The sequence below is a fragment of the Pogona vitticeps genome, chromosome 5, assembly GCF_051106095.1.
Source record: "Pogona vitticeps strain Pit_001003342236 chromosome 5, PviZW2.1, whole genome shotgun sequence".
Classification (NCBI taxonomy): Eukaryota; Metazoa; Chordata; class Lepidosauria; order Squamata; family Agamidae; genus Pogona; species Pogona vitticeps.
The window spans coordinates 56,660,861-56,678,762 of NC_135787.1; the positions used below are offsets into that span (position 1 = coordinate 56,660,861).

The 17,902-nt window shown below is 39.1% G+C and overlaps 1 protein-coding gene across 3 annotated transcripts in view; it reads right to left on the bottom strand.

Moving 5' to 3' along the window:
* The window catches only part of ASB5 (ankyrin repeat and SOCS box containing 5), a 30,466-nt gene extending 12,738 nt beyond the window's left edge, over positions 1 to 17,728 (bottom strand). The window contains exons 1-2 of one of the 3 annotated variants that reach the window (XM_073001433.2): positions 17,153 to 17,728; positions 10,025 to 10,318 (exon numbers count right to left, since the gene is read on the bottom strand). In XM_073001433.2, the coding sequence (XP_072857534.1) occupies positions 10,025 to 10,220 (196 nt within the window). In that variant the 5' untranslated portion in view covers positions 10,221 to 10,318; positions 17,153 to 17,728. Of the gene's footprint in view, positions 1 to 3,842; positions 9,992 to 10,024; positions 10,319 to 13,646; positions 16,638 to 17,152 lie in introns of those variants that run through there. The other 2 variants (XM_078393879.1, XM_020803202.3) reach the window with 2 other exon arrangements.
* Positions 17,729 to 17,902: the final 174 nt, after the last annotated feature.

Consider the following 17,902-nt stretch of genomic DNA (forward strand, 5'->3'; position numbering starts at 1 on the left):
GCAGAATTGTTTGTGAGGGCAACTGTCATCAAACCTGCAGGTTGCTTTTTTATTTGAAATGTTTAATAGTCACATAGCTTCATGACATGAAACACAGGGTACGTCTCTAAAATACATTAAACACATATGAAAATCATCAACTATTCAAATATTATTATTTTTGTTAAAATTACATGTAAAATAAACAAACAATTATTATAACTGTTTGTATCAACATCTTTATCATTCATCACTGTTTTTTTCACTGTACAACAACAAGCCAAAACATGTAACCCTCTGGAACTGCCATCTTAGACATGAATCAGACTCCACATAATGGACATCCATTATAATCCACCCCATTGTTTCAGCTGTACTGCAAAATACTAGCTGAGCACTCTTGATTTTGACTGGAGAAATGGCATAGAAAGAATGAGTTTTAAAGTGTTTTTGGAAAGCATTGTGTGAGAGAGTGGGATGTAATACTTTAATCACCTATTAGAATTAGAGCTCCCAGAGAACATTTTTAAAGTAACTATAGAACTATTGGGAGGTCTAATACAGTGTGGTCTCTACTTAAGAACGTCCCTACTTAAGAACAATTCCACTTAAGAACAGCTCCATTTGCTAAATTTTGCTTCTACTTGAGAACAAAAATCCAAGATAAGAACAGGAAAAAAAAAACTTTCCTGCTCTTTTTTTAACCTTAGGTCATCTTAGGTTAAAAAAAAAGTTCTCCCCCTAGTGGTAGAGTACGTATTAACCAGCTTTGCATTAGTTCCTATGGGAACTAATGCTTCAATGTACGAACGCACCTCTACATAACAAAAAAACAGCCAGAACAGATTAATTGGTTTTCAGTCCATTGCTTCAAAATTAGCTTCGTCAGAAGTGCTTTTAACACTGTTCCCTGACCTAAGGGGGAAAAAAGAAAAAATATCCCCCTCTAGTGGTAGAAGGCGGAATAGCAGCTTCCCATTAGTTTCTATGGATGGAAAAGAGCAGATACAGATTAAATGGTTTTCAATGCATTCCTATGGGAAATGCAGATTCTACATAAGAACTTTTCCACTTGAGAACCACCTTCCAATACGGATTAAGTTCTTAAGTAGAGACCCCACTGTATTGCTTCCTTGGTTTTTAGATGTGTGATACACAAATTTGCTTTTTTGAAAAGAAATATGCTTCTTTGAAATTCTTTCTTAAAAAAATTTTCTTTAAAAAATGCACAGTTGAGGAATACTCAGAAAACAATGCTATAAGTGAGAAGGATCTTGGAATTGTTGTAGATCACAAGCTGAACATGAGCCAACAGTGTGACGTGGCTGCAAAGAAGGCAAATGCTATTTTAAGATGTTAACAGAAATATAGCCTCAGATCCTGTGAGGTACTAGTCCCCCTCTATTGAGCACTGGTTAGGCCTCATCTCAAGCACTGTGTCCAGTTCTGGACACCACATCACACTTTGAGAAGGATTCCAACAAACTGGAGCAAGTTTAGAGGAGGGCAACAAGGATGATCAGGGGGCTGGAAACCAAGTCCTATGAGGAAAGACTGAAAGAAATGGGCATGTTTAGCCTTGAGAAAGGAAGACTGAGATGAGATATGACAGCACTTTTCAAATATGTGAAAGGTAGTCACACAGATGAAAGGCAGGATCTGTTCTTGGTCATCCCAGAGTGCAGGACAAATAATAATGGCCTCATGTTATAGGAAACCAGATTTAGGGTGAATAGCAGGAAAAGCATCATAGAATCATAGAGTTGGAAGGGGCTTATAAGCCCAACTCCCTGCTCAATGCAGGAATCCAAATCAAAGCAGATATCTGTTAGAGCAGTACAAAAATGGAGCCAGTTACCTCAGAATTGGTGCTTTTGGGGTCTCAACCTTGCAACAATGTTTATAGTTATAAAGCTGATAACCAGTTTATAAGAAAGCTAGAAACTCAGAGGTTTTTTCCCTTTGAAGGTTTTTTTCAGATTCAGTTTAACCCCCCCCCCCCCAAGCTTCCATTCCAATAAAAAAGGGAGGAAGGGGACTAAGCATTCTCTTTTAGGATAAGCAAGCTTTGTCTTTTCAGTGTATTTGATCTGTTTTAAACCTGCCGTCAAAAAAGGTTACCAGCAAAAGAATTAGCTCAAAAATTATTTGCAAAAACATCCCCAAATTAGGCATACAAGAGCAGACTGCTACATCTGTGCCATATTTGGTGCTGATCTGAGGTCTAGTTTCAACATCAATTTTTTTGTTTGGGGTGCTTATGGAATGCTGATTTGCTCTGTTGGACAATACCTATTGCTACACTCTCATGCAGCAATAATATAGTTTTAAATTCTTATTTTAACTGAAAGACTGTACTTAATCAGCATTAAAATTTCAAAGAAATGTCCAAAGAATTTGATCCTGTAAAAAACAACTGATTTGTCAATATTTATTTCAGTATTTTTCCTGCCATTCATTATATAATGATTGAAAATTTTTTGCCAGACATTACAATGTGTAAGGCTGATGACATGATCAGCTGAAATGATATTTTAGAAATCACAAAATTACAATTCCTTCCTGAGCTTTCTGTGGAGTGCCTTTTGTTATGAGAAAGCCATTAGAGGCTGAGGGAAGGAGGAAGTCCTTATATTCCAAAAATTGCCATCACCACCACGGGGATTTTACTGGTGGCAGTTTTTGAAAAATAAAAGCTCCCCCCATCCTGTGGTTCCAATGTCTTCCCAGTAACAAAAGGGACACCACAGGAGCCTTGGAATCTTCACGAGGGATTAGATTATTTTTATTTCAGAAAAATCATTGCAGAGGATGACATCATCAGAATCACACAGTGTAACCTGTGCAACAGGATTTCAGCCAGTGGTTATCTCAATAACAACAACAACAAACCCATGCCTTCCAAGCTTTTTTGCTCCACCACCCCCAGGCATTTTTACCTTCTGTTTTAGGTGACAAGAGTTTAGTACTATAGAATTTTCTAAGCTTCTTGTGCAGTTAATTTCATTACCCGAAGACCCTCCCAATCAAATTTTAATCAACATGCTATTATATTTTAAATACCCCCCATAACACAGTAGAAACATGAAATTCAAACCATTTCAAAGATCTTCCAGACAGAAGCATTTTTATAAATGTGAATTTTCAAATTTCAATGTGGATGCAAGTCCCAGAAAGCCCTGCTCTCCCCTGTGACTAACCATGACCAGCTACGAAGGGAATTGTGCCCCACCTGGAAAAGCTCTGACTTGGAACTAAGTCTGTGACAAATGAATCTACATAGCTGGTGACTGATTGCTGGATCTAAAAATAATTTATGTGTCAAGTGACGGAAACACGGGTTAATGGGTCTGGGGTAACATAAAAATAACATGAATTCAGAATTGTTAATTTTACATCTCCTTGTGCAGGTCTAATGTATTTTGTATGATTCACAATGCTTCTGAAACACAAACAGATTCTATATTAACTCATTATTTCTCCCTGCAATTTGTACATCACCACTACTTCTGCCAAGTTCTTGTTCTGCCTGACTTGTTTACCTCCACATGTATATTTATGTATAAGGTTACTACTCCAGCTCTTCCACTCCACAAACAGTCCTGAGTGCTTAGCAACACTGGCTTTTGCTTTGCTTTATATATAACATGGCTTCAGCATTTGCAAAAACAGACCTCAAACCAAGGACTGCGATTAATTTTAAGGCATACTTCATGATAGCAAAATTATGCATGAACATTCATACACAAAATAGTATATCAAATATTAACTTAGCCATAATTTTAGAGCAGTTTTGCAAAACCTGGCCGCATAATAAATCTGGTTGCCCCCCCTCTGCCTCTTGAAATGAGTGCTTTACTAACCTTGGCTAGTGAGAATACCCCAGCTAGCTTTTCTCTTCGCAGGACATTCTCCTCTGCTCTCTAGGCTTCTCTTTAAGAGATTCTGTTTAGTGCAGCTCCTTTCAACAGAAATACTTGCAGACATTATCTCAGTATTTTTTTTTCTCCTGCTGAGGCCCGTGTGTCATTAATGCAGATGCTCTTCACAGAGAAATGCCTACAAACTGCTAACTACTTTCTTCCTTGACATTTTCTCAAAAAGGGCAGAGTGATACTTGCGGTAGAATAGCTTCCTGCAGAACAGCTATTACATTGAAAGCCATTCAGCAACATTTAGGAGCAGGGCAGTCAGCTAGATTGAGGGAAGGAAAGGATTGCACTGGCATGTTCTATTTATAAAGCATGAAAGAATCAGCTTAACTGCAGCCTGCATCTGTTTACATCATGTAAAATGGATGAGCTTTTGGTTTTTTTCCTATATTTTTGACTCGAAGTGGCTTATGATATTAGTTCCACATTTGTAAAAAGGGAAATTAATAGTAACCCACTTGCAGTCTTTAACACAAGAATAATAATAGTTTTGTAGTATGTGGCTAAGTACCTGTTATAAAAATACAGCCATTTTTCAGTGTTACCTAGCTTTCACTATGGGCAGAATATATAATGGGTGATTATAATGCTGCAAAATAGAAGAGTTCGTATGGTATAGAAAAAAAGCAATTAAATTTTAAATTAGAAAACAATGATCTAAGGGGCTCATAAAATATACTGTAGCCGTTGAGAAGAAGCGTACATTTTTCGTCCTAAAAATCCAACAAACGACTTTCTTATAAACTGACTCAAAGAGCATAAATAGCAACATTTTAGTAACCCAAATATATTTGGGGCATGGCACTAAACAATCCTGTTGCAATACTAGAAGCAAACAGAAGAAACTAATGCAGGATAAAGTTACAACATAGATTAACTGGAGCAGTGATCTCATTACACCTGTGAAATGCGTAATAAAAGAGCTATCTCATCGTAGTTTTGTTGCATAGCACAAGCTTCTGCAGGTACCAACATATTTGTACAGGTTTATGCATAGAAGAGGAAGCCTTAACCATTTAAGCTTGTAAATCAAAACTTATATTGTACAAGGATGATTGGAGGATATATTAAGATTAGAGGTACTGGCCTTTTATGCTACATACCTTGCTAGCCCCTCTCCAAAGGCTCTCTTTCTTCTTCTTAAACCTCAGCAACGGAGCACCTTCCGACCGGGCTTGCTGTGTTCTTTTAAATTTTTTGGTGATTTTTTTTCCCTTCGGCTGGAATGGATTAATCGGTTTTCAATGCATTCCTATGGGAAATGGTGCTTCGACTTACGAACATTTTGACTTACAAACACCATTCCAATACAGATCAAGTTCGTAAGTCAAGGCACCACTGTATACTCATTTCTGTTGCTAAGGGGACACTGATCGGATGTGGCAAATTTATTCTTTTTGTTGCCTCCATTTCTCCATTAAAGAACTTTTTTTCAGACAGGCTTTCCCTTAGTTATTGGCTATCTCAGAGGGGTTTTTAAATGGAGTACTGTATTGTGCCTTGTTGCTTTGAATATATTGTTGGTCTTCAATTTGTTTACATTTTTAGTGTGGCATTTGAGTCTTTTAAATATTTTTATACATACAGTTTTTAGCTTTCCAATATTTGTCTTTAATAATCAGAGGGAGGGGGCTTCACAACCTAAGGTGGATCAATAATCTACTGCTATAGTTCTGACTCCTGTCTCTAGCATTTGAGGCAAGTCTCATCTTCCAAAGTGCTAGTTTGTGTGGAGAAACAAAAGGGGAGGGTGATGGAACTGGTCTGATCTCCCCACATCTGCTAATTAAAAAGGAATAAGCAAAAATTCCCAACAGAACTTTTACTGCAGGCCATAGGCTGAATTCAGCCCACTAGGCTTCCTCATCTGGCCTATAAGGAAATATCAGAGGCTGTGCCTCCTCAGAGAAGGGATTGGTGGGGATGCCATTCCCAGAAGAGTTAAGTAGCCTTGAGGTCACAGTTTAGCTGGTTTCACTCCCCTCATTTTTTGAGCATATCCAGCTGCAGATGGAACCAGTTCCTCTAGGACCTAATCCTTGGGGCATACATTCAAAGCTTCGACCTTAAGTGCAGGATGTTGCCTTTCATTCATAATTCCCCACCCTGCATCACAGTGTCTTCTTTTGCTAGAATGTGTTTGTTTGTTAAGTTTGTAATATTTCATTTTTCAATTGTTGTCAACATACAGTATGTTGCTTAATGTACATAAAATGCCTTGTGTCCTGTATGAGCCTGGGTGAATAGTTAGTACATACCATATTGTTTTAATGACTACTTAGAGGTCTAATGTGCTAGCAAACTCGAATGTGTCTATATATTTTTATTAATAGAATTATGCTCTATGTGGAATGTGAGCTGGGAAAACATCTTGTGCTATTTTCCCTCTCCCAACAACTGTTGCTGAGTGACATTATCAGTTGCAATTGTTAAATAGAGCAGTAGGAAAAGATTACTTATCATTCATAACTGAATGAATGAAGTCAACCTCTTCAGATAACACATCTAGAAATATGAGATAGTAGTTAATTTCCCAAGCGTTAAGGGGCAGATCACTATGGATTTACAACTGAATGGAAAAGTTGGCACAGCCCAATAATATTACATATATATCTTCTCTAAAGTACATACGTTTCACAAGTACCTGAATCAAAAATTAGTTCTAACTAAAACAGACCAGTTAAAACAACTGGGTGCATGTAAGTGTTGGTTCATCATTCAGTAGATGATTCAATGGGCTTAGTCTAGTTGGGACTAATAATTGGATTCATGGCATTAGAATATAACTGGAGGCCATATACACGACCCAGTGGAGGTTACTTCAAATTAGATGGGTGTTGCTTAAAACAACTGGGAAAGGTCAGGTATTCATTAGCCTGAAGGATGCTTAATAACTAGACATAGGTTACAACTACACTGGCAATGCTGCAGTTTGATTCACAGCTAATCTTCCATTTCAATTTGCAATCAGCAATTACACAGGGGCCACAGATTAATTCAGATACAGTGTGATCCACATTTCAGCCCATAGCCCCCCTCCTTCTTCCTTTGTTCCCATCTCTGCCACTTTTTATGGTTTGCTGTCAAGCCCCTTGGTTGCACTGTGCTAGGAAAAAGATGGCAGCTTCTAATTTTTTTCATAATGAACACAGAAATGAACATACCATAGAAACATATGTAGCCTTCTGTACTTTACTGGGACTGTTTCTATTCAGTTGCATTTTTCTGTACAGAGGTGATATAGTGGTAAACTAGTATATCGGTGTATCGATGCAATAGTGCTAGATTCATTTATTTTAAAATTTTTAAAAATTGAAGACACTTGGGTGGGACAGATGTTCCTGCAGTCCCTAAACACAGCAGAACTGCCTACATCACCACACCATTCACAGACATGCCCTCTGTATTTTTACAGAAGGAAACAGCTGATCGCATGGGGAGCCTTTTTTAATCATTCTAGCTTGAAAAATGTGGAAGCCCCCAGTGGCAAGGAGAAAGTTCACACTGGAATCAAAAAGGGTCAGATTGATTCGAATTGGCCTTTGAGTCATGTGATTCAAGTCCGTCCATTTTATAATCAGAGCAAATCTCACAGTATTTGACCCTGTAGTCAGTCTAATTTAGTCTAGCTGTAGAACACACAAGTAAAAAAAAACCATACCAATCATATCCCTATACTGTATTTAAACTCTGATATTATATTAATGGATCAGAATTTAATATAGAGACCATTACAACCATGGGAGATCATTTGTTGTATTATGAAAGCTTTATCTCCTCTGTAATAGTGAAATATATTTTGATATGGTCTGTCATATTTAAATGCTCCTTCCCAATTAGCTTTCAAGTAATGGAATCCATAGTAGAAGAAAATAATGGGTGTTTGTCTGTCAAGTAACAGCTTAAAGTCCTTGAAGCCCAGACAACTGAAGTTTGTCATACTAGTATGGAATGCAAGCATCCAATTAGATACCATGCCATGTTTATTCAACTTAGTTTTAGATTAAGTTAAACTGTTCAGTATCTGCAAATACTAGAATGTTGCTTCTTTGACTATTATACTGGTTTATGCTCTACAGCAAATTTGGCATGAAAGGGATGGTCTAGAAATGTTTTAAATGTATAAATATTTAACAAACATTTTAAAGTTTCCTGCTGCACAGCTAAATCCTTTGGGAGCATTTTAACACATGAGATTTAAACACAGATTGGCATTTACATTTTTAAAATATTGCACTTGACTTGAATATACATTCCTTCCATTTAATGGTATGGTATTTATGTTAACGGCCTTTACATATGACAAAAATACAAGAGAGGCTCAAAAGGACATACCAATATCATGAGTGGAAACAATGTAATCATGTAACCCTACACATACTCATTGGGAAATCAGTCACATTGAAATTAATCATATCTCTTTCTAAGCATAGCACTTTGTCTCACAACAGCCAAAACACTTTCTTGGAGGCAAACATTCAGCTAGGAGTATTCTAACCTTCTGTTAAAATGTCAGAATCAGTTTGTGGGTGGAGGGCTGTCACATAGTAGCGTTTTGGTGGGGTGGAACTGTTATTTCTGGCCTTGCCAACACTACACAAGAATCTTTCCAGGGCAGTGACCATCTTTGGAACCAGTAACACCAGTGGCTTCTGCTATGTCATGAGCAGGACTGGAATCCTTTAGCTTGATTCTACTTTGCTGGCTCAAAGGGTAGGATGGCTACAAATGTCACCATATAAAATACCCATTTGTCAAAAACTAACTTTTGACATAATAGTTCCTTACTCTTTATTTTATCTCTTAATAATGCAACACTGTCTTTGTTACTGTTAAGTGCTGTTAAGTTACTTCCAACCTATGGCAATTCCAGTAGGGTTTCTGAAGTATGTAAGCTGTTCAAAGAACAGTCTACCGTCGAAACATGCACACCAATGGCAACTTCCATGGCCAAGGAAGCATCTGAACCCAGGTCTCCAACACTAATAAAACTCTCATTGCTTATATTAACCAAGGCCACCCTAGGATAAATAGCAGCTAGGATAAATGAGCACCTTTGATATATCCCACCCCACACAGTAGTCATCTTTACAGGGCCACCAAGAGGATTTATGAGGCCTGGGGTATGATATTGGCAATCCTGTTGCAAGGTTTAAGCAGCTCCATTTCACTGATTTTAACCTAGTGCAAATGACAGCAAACCAGAAACTGAAGATGAAACATACTTTAAAACAAAGCTAATTGAAGAAATTTTTTTTGTAGTTAAGACCAAACAATCCCAGAGCCTTAAGGGGAAGAGTTGTAGATTCTTAATGACTGCAACAAAAATCAGTACAGACATCACACCGGGATAAGATAGATTCTTCAGCTCCACTTGCCCACCCCAATGGCCAACCCCGAAAGTACCCAGGGATTAATTGTGGAAATAGCAAGGACAGTGAAAAGCAAGGATTTATGAGTTCCTGATTTGCAACAAGTTTAATTTGTAACATGTTTGAAATTTTAAAACCAAATCAAAAAGCTTCATCCTTTATCTTCAGAATTAAGAATGAAGTCTGTCCCTTCTTAATAGTTTCAAAGCTAGTGAGACAGAGTTCATGGCATGAATAATTTGTCTAAACAAGGATATACAAGGAATGTACATGAAGCCGGAGTAGAAATTAGCATAGATGGATATTCTCTATGGATGTATTGAAAGTATATCAACCAGTACTATAAACATACTTTGCAGAAATTCTCTTTTACACAATAAATATTTAAAAAGTTAAACAATGGAGAGCAAAGAAGAATTAGATTTTTCAGTTATTATTCACTGCATTCCTACAACTTATGTGAAAGATAGTTTGCTTGATAATAAATAGGACACTACATGAAATAATCAGTATGTATAATAACTGAGTATGTAAAGTAATGGAGAAAACCTGGCTAATGCAATAATAGATATGTATTAGATTCAGTCTGTAAGTACCTGAGGAAACCGGGCTAACAGAAAACAAATAGCACAGAGAATATAGAAAATTACAAATTAATTTGTTTTTAAAATATTTTTTTCAAAGTTAACAGATCAACAGCAGTAAGAAACGCCAAGAATCATAAAGTAAACAGATGCATACCTTGTCCTTGAGAAACTCCATAGAACTCAGCAGCTATTCTTGCTGCTTCTTTACGGTTTCCTTTCACAATATAGAAATGGCTGAGTATAGCAAGGCTGATTTTCACGAAAAGCTTAAAGCAGAAAAGTGAAAGTATCGTAAAGTAGACATTGGATAATTGTTGGGCGAACGGCCGATTTTCCTCCAGGACAGTCATAGCTGCACAAGAGTCTTTGTCAGTGTTTAGATATGGTTCTGAAATGTGTTGATAAGATCATATGGCTCCAGCCAGACACTCCTAGGGAACAGCTGGTCCTGAGGAAAGAAAATATCAGCTGGTCATGATGCTTGCAGCTCGAAATATGAGGATTATTTATACTGTACATAGCATGGAGTTCACTCAAGCTTCTGTTAGTGTGACGGTATTCAGCTAGAGAACGCATACACGTTTTTTCAAGTGCTTTGGATTAGACAACTCCATGCTGGCATGTTTGTTTTGATATATTTGATATATATTGATATATATTTGAAATATATTGTGCGTAATGAATTCAGTTTATCTCTATTTAAATCAACATCAAACTATATCATTTACAACTTGTTCTTGTTTTACTTCAAAGGTTTCTTAATGACTGCAACATTTAAACAGAAAATAGTTGGGTGCCCTTTTCAAATACAGTGTGCGTGAGAAAATCTGAGAGCCCACAAAAACAATTTTACTGGATGCCCTATTCAAAGAATTGCTTCCTATATTCAGTAGATTTTCTAATACATCAAAAGAAAGGAATATTTAGAAAAATCTCAAGAATGTCACTTTTAAAAGGAGTGGATGGGCTCATATGGGCAAGTTTTAGAAAATTATACATATACTCAGAGCTTACAAAATGACTGTCTAAGAATTCAACCTATTTTCTTTTGTATGCTGCTTTGTGGACTGCTTACAAAAAAGCTTTAAGGAGCTGTGACATATAAAATTATGCAGGGGATGGATAAAGTGGATGGAGGGAAGCTCTTTTCCCTCTCACGCAATACCAGAACCAGGAGACATACACTCAAATTGAGTGTTGGAAGAGTGAGAACAGACAAAAGAAAATATTTCTTTACCTAGCATGTTGTTAGCCTGTGGAACTCCTTGACACAGGATGTGGTGATGCATCTGGCCTAAATGCCTTTAAAAGGGGATTGGACAGATTCCTGGAGGAAAAGTTCATCGCAGGTTACAAGCCATGATGGGGATGTATAATCTCCAAGTTTAGAAGGAAGGTACCTCAAAATGCCAGATGCAGTGGAGGGGTGTCAGGAGACAGGCATCTAGCTGTCTTGTGTGCTCCCAGAGGTGTCAGGTGGGGCCACTGTGAGATACAGGAAGCTGGCCTAGATGGGCCCTTGGCCTGATCCAGCAGGGCTCTCTTTATGTTTTTATGGACCATGCAAAGGATTGACAACTTTCAAAGTGCAGCTTGTTTATTCAGCCAATATAGACATGTAGATGACCGTTCTAAGTTCCTAGTAGAATTGCTCCTTTTTCATTTTACCTCCCATTTGTTCCAATGGAAGGAAAATATCTGCACCAATCTTTGGATCCGCAGTAGGGGAGCAAGGAGGCTTTGGATCCTAAGTTCATCAGAAAGACCATTTCCCCCTATACTTGCAGAGTTTTCCGGGAACAGACAAACATCTTTGGTACTGGAACTCCTTTCCTGCCCCACCCTAATCTCTTCTGTCAACACTTGTCAGATTTTGAATGCTTTGCTCACAAATAAGGAAAGGAGTATAGTATTAAATCTGATGTAAGTCAGACAGAGATAGCTGCTCGGGGTCATTACCCTGTATGGCATGTTGGCTGTACAATGAACTTTAAAGAAAGGATATTTAATAATCAGGAATTTTCTTTTAATGGAATAGAAAGATGACTGGGTCACTAGTTTAGAGTATATCACCAATCAATCCAGGTGGTCTCAAATGCGTACACACAGCTAACAGCAGCTGGAGGAAACTAATCAGAATGTGCATGTAGATCTACTGTGTTAACTGAAGTGAAAGGGAAAACATGCCAAGCAAAAGAGCTCAGTGTACTAAACAGGATGTCTCTGCGATGGGGTGACACACTATGTACAGAGAGTGAGATACATTGATATCCCATTAAAATTGGCTGTGCTTAAATACTGAGCTGGGTGGCGAAATATCGGTGGAGTTGCTTCAAAGTCCCTTTTGAACAAGGATGAGTAAAGTACAATCCAAGGGCTGCCTAGAGCCCCAAGGTTGCTTTTGCTTCCCCTTTAGACTCTCTCTTAAAAAGAGTTATATTTGTGCTCCTGGAACTCTCTATAAAATATGCAATTTGCCTTTTCATTAATTTGAGCCTACTCTGCACAATTTAGAACACATACACACAAGAGACAGCTCTAATTTTTACAAACCAAAAATTGACTTCTGGCCACTTAATGTTTTATTCGTTGTTTTGGGTATGTGTGTCCACCCGTGTGGCCTCTGTAGGATTTCAGAAGATTGGGCCCTGCAAAATTTGCTCACCCCTTCAGTGTAAGGAAAAAGATATCTTTGTTCCTCCAAATAAGAGAGAGAGAGAGTCTACATTCTCACCTATCATACTAGATATTATCTCCATTATATAAAAATGTTTATTTCAACATGTTTATTTCAGCAAGTGAGTCTATCCATATTACTGGTACGAGGCAGCAGTAATAATGATAGAAGGCAGAAAAAAAAGGTGGGGGAAACAATCTGCTGTATTTTTGTAATCCTTCATCAGGAATAGAACCTTTCAATATATTGTTCCCTTGGAACAACATTGGGAAATGCCACTTTAAAGATTCAGGAAGGGGCAGAGGGTTTCAGTTCCTTTTAAAATGAAAGTGAACATGCTAATCTATCCCTCATAATATTTTAAATATCTGTGCTGTATTTCGAGGCTATTTTCTTCTTTCTGTACTCACACTACATTTGTCCGATGAGCTGGCTCAGTTTATAAACACCATCACATTCATAGACTTGGAAATATAATTTGCCTTGGCTTATTGTGCCCTTTAAGGGACGTGGTGGCGCTGTGGGCTAAACCGCAGAAGCTTGTGCTGCAGGGTCAGAAGACCAAGCAGTCGAAAGATCGAATCCATGCGACGGAGTGAGCGCCCATTGCTTGTCCCAGCTCCCGCCAACCTAGCGGTTCGAAAGCATGCAAATACGAGTAGATAAATAGGTACCATCTCGGTGGGAAGGTAAACAGCGTTCCGTGTCTAAATCACACTGGCTATGTGACCACGGAAAGATTGTCTTCGCACAAAACGCTGGCTCTATGGCTTGCAGAGCGGGATGAGCGCTGCCCCCTAGAGTCGGACACGACTGGACAAAAATTGTCAAGGGGAACCTTTACCTTTACCTTTTATTGTGCCCTTTCCATTCTGAAAGTACACCACAAAAGCTTTATTTTCTAGAGCGGTTATTTACCATTTTACAGTTCAAATCCAGCACACACAGAACACCATTTTGTGCAGTGAAATTAATTTCAAATTGCACTAGGGAGAAGTCTGGTTTCCTGGCATAAGAGGCCTTAATTGAGTTCCTGAATTTCAGGATTGTTGTTCACATTACATGCTGTTGACTTATGGCAACCATATGAAAGACTGACCTCCAAAATGTCCTGTTGTCAAGAGCCCTGCTCAGTTCTTGTAAATTCAAGCCTGTGGCTTCCTTTAGAGAGTCAATCCATCTTATACAGTATTTGTTCTTCCTCTTCCTGCTGCCTTCAGTTGTTTCCAGCATGATTGCCTTTTCCAGTGACTCTTGCTTTCTCATAATATGTGCCAGATAGACAGCCTGAGATCCATCAGTCTTATTCCCAGAGAAAGTTCAAGCTTGATTTGATCTTGGAGCCACTTGCTCATCTTTCTAGCAGTCCAGGGTATCCACAAAACTGTTCTCTAGTAACATATTTCAAATGAATTATTTCCCCCCTGTCAGGCTTTCAAATCCATACATAGTAACTGTGAATACAGTAGTGTGAATGGTCCTGGCGTTGGTTCCAGTGACACATAGTGACACTTGATAAATCTTTTCTAATTCTTTCATTGCTGTTCTTCCAAGCCTGTTTTCTTCTGATTGCTTGTGTTAATGATTGAACCTAGCTATCGTCGTTGTTCAGTCGTTAAGTTGTGTCCGACTCTTCGTGACCCCATGGACCAGAGCACACCAGGCCCTCCTATCTTTCACTGCCTCCCGTAGTTGTGTCAAATTCATGTTGGTTGCTTCGCAGACACTGTCCAACCATCTCATCCTCTGTTGTCCCCTTCTCCTCTTGCCGTCACACTTTCCTAACATCAAGGTCTTTTCCAAGGAGTCTTCTCTTCTCATGAGATGGCCAAAGTATTGAAGCCTCAGCTTCAGGATCTGTCCTTCCAGTGAGCACTCAGGGTTGATTTCCTTTAGAATTGATAGGTTTGTTCTCCTTGCAGTCCAGGGGACTCTCAAGAGCCTCCTCCAGCATCACAATTCAAAGGCATCAGTTCTTCGGCAGTCTGCTTTCTTTATGGTCCAGTTCTCACTTCCATACATCACGACAGGAAAAACCATAGTTTGACTATTCGGACTTTTGTTGGCAAGGTGATGTCTCTGCTTTTTAAAATGCTGTCAAGGTTTGTCATCGTTTTCCTCCCAAGAAGCAGGCGTCTTTTAATTTCGTGGCTGCTGTCTCCATCTGCAGTGATCATGGAGCCCAAGAAAATAAAATCTGTCACTGCCTCCATATCTTCCCCTTCTATTTCCCAGGAGGTGATGGGACTAGTGGCCATGATCTTAGTTTTTTGATGTAGAGTTTCAGGCCGTTTTTTGCACTCTCCTCTTTCACCCTCATTACAGGGTTCTTTAATTCCTCCTCACTTTCTGCCATCAGAGTGGTATCATCTGCATATCGGAGGTTGTTGATATTTCTTCCGGCAATCTTAATTCCAGCTTGGGATTCCTCCAGTCCAGCCTTCCGCATGATGTATTCTGCATATAAGTTAAATAAGCTGGGGGACAATATACAGCCTTGTTGTACTCCTTTCCTAATTTTGAACCAATCAGTTGTTCCATATCCAGTTCTAACTGTTGCTTCCTGTCCCAAATATAGGTTTCTCAGGAGATAGATAAGGTGGTCAGGCACTCCCATTTCTTTAAGGACTTGCCATAGTTTGCTGTGGTCCACACAGTCAAAGGCTTTTGCATAGTCAATGAAGCAGAAGTAGATATTTTTCTGGAACTCTCTGGCTTTCTCCACAATCCAGCGCATGTTAGCAATTTGGTCTCTAGTTCCTCTACCTCTTCGGAATCCAGCTTATACTTCTGGGAGTTCTCGGTCCACATACTGCTGAAGCCTACCTTTGAGGATTTTGAGCATAACCTTGCTAGTGTGTGAAATGAGTGCAATTGTATGGTAGTTGGAGTATTCTTTGGCAGTGCCTTTCTTTGGGATTGGGATGTAGACTGATCTTTCCAATCCTCTGGCCACTGTTGAGTTTTCCAAACTTGCTGGCATATTGAATGTAGCACCTTAACAGCATCATCTTTTAAGATTTTAAATAGTTCAACTGGAATGTCATCACCTCCACTGGCCTTGTTGTTAGCCAGGCTTTCTAAGGCCCACTTGACCTCACTCTCCACTTGACTTCACTCTCCAGGATGTCTGGCTCAAGGTCAGCAACTACATTTTCTGGGTTGTCTGGGATATCCAAATCTTTCTGATATAATTCCTCTGTGTATTCTTGCCACCTCTTCTTGATGTCTTCTGCTTCTGTTAGGTCCCTCCCATTTTTGTCCTTTATCTTGTCCATCTTTGCACAAAATGTTCCTCTAATATCTCTGATTTTCCTGAACAGATCTCTGGTTTTTCCTTTTCTGTTATTTTCCTCTATTTCTTTGCATTGTTCATTTAAGAAGGCCCTTTTGTCTCTCATTGCTATTCTTTGGAAGTCTGCATTCAGTTTTCTGTAACTTTCCTTATCTCCCTTGCATTTTGTTTCCCTTCTCTTCTCTGCTATTTCTAAGGCCTCGTTGGACAGCCACTTTGCTTTTTTGTATTTCCTTTTCTTTGGGATGGTTTTTGTTGCTGCCTCCTGTACAATGTTACGAGCTTCTATCCAAAGTTCTTCAGGCACTCTGTCCACCAAATCTAGTTCCTTAAATCTGTTCTTTACTTCAACTGTGGATTGGGTTTAGATTATACCTGAGTAGCCCAGTGGTTTTTCCTACTCTCTTCAGTTTAAGCTTGAATTTTGCTATGAGAAGCTGATAATCAGAGCCACAATCAGCTCCAAGTCTTGTTTTTGCTGACTGTATAGAGCTTCTCCATCTTTGGCCGCAGAGAACATTATCAATCTGATTTCGGTATTGCCCATCTGGTGATGTCCATGTGTAGAGTTGCCTCTTGTGTTGTTGGAAAAAGAGTGTTTGTGATGACCAGCTTGTTCTCTTGACAAAACTCTATTAGACTTTGCCATGCTTCGTTTTGAACTCCCAGGCCAAACTTTCCTGTTGTTCCTTTTATCTCTTGACTCCCGACTTTAGCATTCCAATTCCCTAGAATGAGAAGAACCTAACTATACAATCTCTTTAATTATTTCAATTTCTGGGAAAAACAAAAGAAAAAAACATAGAAAGACAAAAACATTGTGGCACCTGAAGTTTTGGTGGAACTTTGTCCACTGCTTCAGACATATGAGGTGGAGTACAGAGATCACACAATAAAACAGGCTGTAACAGCCTGTATGATTCAAATGCCTCTTACAGTGGCGTATGGTAGCATTTCACATTCACCATGATTTTTGATCTTTGTTTAGTAGATAACAAATATTTGCAACATGATCTTCAGTGCCGCTTTCTTTTTGTAATTTTGAATTTTAAGATTAGCCACTAATTATCGTTGTTTCTAAAATCTAGGAGCTACATCTGATCATTAATGTAAAGATTCTGACAACACAATCTTGGGTTTGTCATTTTAAAAAAATCCCGCTAAATTGCTGAGCCTTTAGAACGTGTGTATATATAGCATTGCTGTCGGAGGATCACTGAGCATGTGGCCATAAGGTGGCACCACCAGCCTCTGGTAGACCGACCGTGTAGAACGGATTTCCTGGTTAATTTGGCGCCATGATTATTTACCTTTTCAGCTTCCCAAGACAAAGGAAATAGATCGGTACAGCTAAAATTTCTTTAGGATAACGATTTCGGAACAGTACCATCCTCCCAGCAGTACCATTTCCCAACGTCACGTCTTGTGCGAACGTCCCTTAATAGGGTGGAGGGGAGACGCAAAGCGGAAGTTTGGTGCGAGTAAGGGCGACCCGCTGTGCTGTTTAGTAATTTCTGCTCTGCAGCTTTGGGGAAGATGGGCTAGCGAGTACCAGCCTTTGTTTCTTTGCAATATGGTCCAGTGTTCTTAGTTCCTACTCCTCTCTCTGTGTGTGTATGTGTGTGTGTGTGTGTGTGTGTGTGTGTGTGTGTGTGTGTGACGTCACAGCGTAGGCACACTTTTTGACACTGCAGCATTACACACCGTGTAGTCCTCGCGTATTACTCAGAGAGAGGTGAGGGGAAAACAGTTGCAAAATCTACGAAAGCTCGTTATGGGATGATGATGATTTAGTGGTCTGTAAAGGGATCACCTATGTTTGCCTTTGGATTTTTATTTTCTCGTTACCACACGGCTACTCTTTGCTTCCATGGAACTACTTAGCAGAGGATACGTAGCACACTGGAATTTGTAGTTCTATTCATTTTGTCCAGGGCTGCCTAGATGATGAGGCCAGCTCCAGCGAGAAAGCGAAGGGTAGAGAACAGCAGAATCGGATAAGTCACCAAACATCTCCAACTGCAACAGAGAGAAAGCTTCGGCTGCCGTGTCGCCCAGCT